This window comes from Seriola dumerili, unplaced genomic scaffold (genome assembly GCF_002260705.1).
Source record: "Seriola dumerili isolate Sdu_G_001 unplaced genomic scaffold, Sdu_1.0 BDQW01000432.1, whole genome shotgun sequence".
Lineage (NCBI taxonomy): Eukaryota > Metazoa > Chordata > Actinopteri > Carangiformes > Carangidae > Seriola > Seriola dumerili.
The window spans coordinates 647,819-650,854 of record NW_019174687.1 but is presented as its reverse complement, the minus strand read 5'-3'; the positions used below and the strand labels follow the sequence as shown (position 1 = coordinate 650,854).

Sequence of the window (3,036 nt, the reverse complement as noted above, 5' to 3'; positions counted from 1 at the left end):
AGTAGTTTCAAATCTGCGTTTAGAAGACTGATTGGCCTCAAATTTTCACATTTATTAAATTATTTACCTGCCTTCGGGAGCAAAGTGATTACTGCTCCTCTTAAAGATGACGGAAAAATACCATTTTGAAAGGACTCTATAAACATTTCTAGAAGTGGAGTCAGAAATTTATTTTTGAATTTTTTTATAGATTTCAATTGGGAGGCCATCAGGCCTTGGGGTTTTTCCTGCTTTTATACTATCAATTGCTGCAGATAATTCCTCTACTGTTATATCTTTCTCCAAATTAGCCCTAAGAGTTTCTGGTATATTAGGTATATTTATTCTATCTAAAAAAGCTTTTAGTTCCAAATTATCATTAATTATTTCTGAACTATAGAGTCCTTCATAAAATTTCCTGAAAGTTTCATTCATTTCTGTTGGGTCTACGATTGTTTCTCCTTGGTCATTCTGCAATGATGTGATAGCTCTTTTGCTCTGTAACTTGCTTGCTGTTCAAAGAATGTTTGTTTAAGTCGCAGCAGACTGGCCATTGCTTTTGATGAAGATAATTCATTATAATGTGCTCTAAGCAGCAACAGACATTGATGAGATTCTAGGGACCTTGTCTGGTAGTACTCACTTTCTAACTCCCTTATTCTTGTTTCCAAATTTTTTGCCCTTTGAAATGTCTGTTTTGTACGGAGCCCCGGATATGCTATTAGAAAAAAAATAAATAAATTGTGGCCACGAAATAGCAATTCGTTCCCACGAAATACTAATTTGTGGCCACGAAATATTAAGTCGTTCCCACGAAATATTAATTTGTTCCCACGAAATATTAAGTCGTTCCCATGAAATAGTAATTCGTTCCCACGAAATAGGTAATTTGTGGCCACGAAATATTAATTCGTTCCCACGAAATAGTAATTTGTGGCCACGAAATAGGTATAACGTGCGCACGAATTACTCTTGGACAGCTGGGCAAGCAAATCAAGCGCACTCTCTCAAACAGGAACAGTCGCTGTCACACAATGGACCGGGATAGTATGGTAGAGTTTTATTTTGGGCTGGGAATGAAATACAAAGACATTTTGAAAAGCCTGGCATTGCAGGGATTCATTATTAGCGAGAGGCATCTTCACAGACTATTAAGAGCCAGGTCGCTGCACCGGCGTAGGTACGACTTGGACGCCGGGATAGATTTCATTGTTGACCAACTGCAAGGCTCTGGAAAGGATCACGGTTATCGGTGGATGTATACAAAGTGTATACAACACGGAATTCGTATCAGAAAAGAAGACGTCAGGATCCTCCTCTCTCTGCTGGACCCCGTTGGTTCACAACTTCGACGGAGCAGACGTCTCTCGAGGAGGCAATATTTTGCTCAGGGACCTAACTTTGTGTGGCACATAGACTCATATGACAAACTAAAGCCATACGGGATATGCATTAATGGCTGCATTGACGGGTTCTCACGCAAAGTCATGTGGCTGCGGGCCGCTCGCACCAACAGTGACCCCAAAGTCATCGGGGGGTACTTCGTGGAGACACTGGAGCGCTGTGGGGGCTGCCCCAGGCTCGTACGGACTGATATGGGCACTGAGAACGTGGTTGTCAGAGACATTCAACGGTATCTACGGAGAGATGACGTGGATGATAGAGCAGCGGAGAGAAGCTATGTCACAGGGGCAAGTACTGCAAACCAGAGAATTGAGAGCTGGTGGGGAGTGATGAGAAAAGAAGGAATCGAACCATGGATCACGGCTTTAGGAGAACTGAAGGATGAGGGATTCTTCTCCGGGGATTTCGTTGACAAAGCTCTGTCACAGTTCTGTTTCATGCCAATCATTCAGGTAAATAACATATAACATATTTTATCCAGTTTATGAGTCCACCGCTAGCACGTTGAGGGAGGTTTGTTTTGCCACTCAGTCCGAACGAACGGGGCGTTGCCAAGGGCAACGTGACGTAAACGCATACCCTCTATTATGATCACAGCAAGAAACACAGAAACTGTAGGCTATGTTACACACTCTGTATTCATTGTTTACAACAGTCTGAAAACACAAACAGATAGACACTGAAACTGATTAAAATGATCAAGGTGCCACATGTACACTACCTACATAACGTTAGGCCAAATACATATTTAAGTCACTGAGTTTATGTTTATTTAATATACAGTGTGATTTATTCTTTAAACTGTTTAAACTGAAAATAAGACACACCACAACACAATTTAATCAACTTTTATTGCATTGTTATATGCAAAGGTCACTGTTTAAAAATTTACAGTGTTTCATTTATGTCTAAATCATTCTTGTTCCTTCAACAGGAGCTCTTAAATGACATCCAGGGTGTTTGGAATGCTCACCGTATAAGGCCCTCCAAGAACCCCAACGTGCCAAGTGGGATACCTGATGTCATGTACATGGCCCCTCACCTTTGGGGTGCAGAAAACTGTCTTGTTCCACTAACTGAAGATCTGACTGCATGTAAACACAGTTGCACATTTTTAAGTTCAGCCCCATGTGACATGGATTTGTTTGATTTGTGCACAATAATAATGGAAGAATCAAGCTTGGAGTTCCCATCTACCATGTCCGATGCTGTTGATTTATATATTCAGCTAAGGGACACGGTTCGTCCACAGTTATTTGGGCCAATTTGAGTGGACAAAAGCATACAAAACATGTACAGTACTTTAGTACATGGCATATTGCACATACTTTTCATATTTGTGCAATTATCTTAAGTCTTATTTTGATGGTTGCATCACCAATGCCCTTTATGTTTCCTGTGTGTCTGTTTTAATCACAGTGGAAGAGATTAATAAATGCAATGTTTGATCAAGTATTATGTCCTCCCTAACAAATCACAGCACATTAAGAAAGTGATGTGTAGTATAACTGTATACTATATGCAGCATATTACCATATGTGCATATATGATGTATATATGCAGCATATTACCATATGCGCATATATGATGTATATATGCAGCATATGTGCAAATATCCTCATACAGGTTCTTAAAGATGTATGGAATGGAACA

The 3,036-nt window shown here is 40.1% G+C and overlaps 1 protein-coding gene across 1 annotated transcript; it reads left to right on the top strand.

The window, feature by feature from the left end:
* The first annotated feature begins 1,331 nt into the window (after positions 1–1,331).
* Positions 1,332–2,815, top strand: LOC111233948. Its single transcript, XM_022761879.1, has 2 exons — positions 1,332–1,835; positions 2,318–2,815. Exons 1-2 carry the CDS (start codon positions 1,467–1,469, stop codon positions 2,651–2,653), a joined length of 705 nt encoding a protein of 234 aa, XP_022617600.1. The 5' UTR covers positions 1,332–1,466; the 3' UTR covers positions 2,654–2,815.
* Positions 2,816–3,036: the final 221 nt, after the last annotated feature.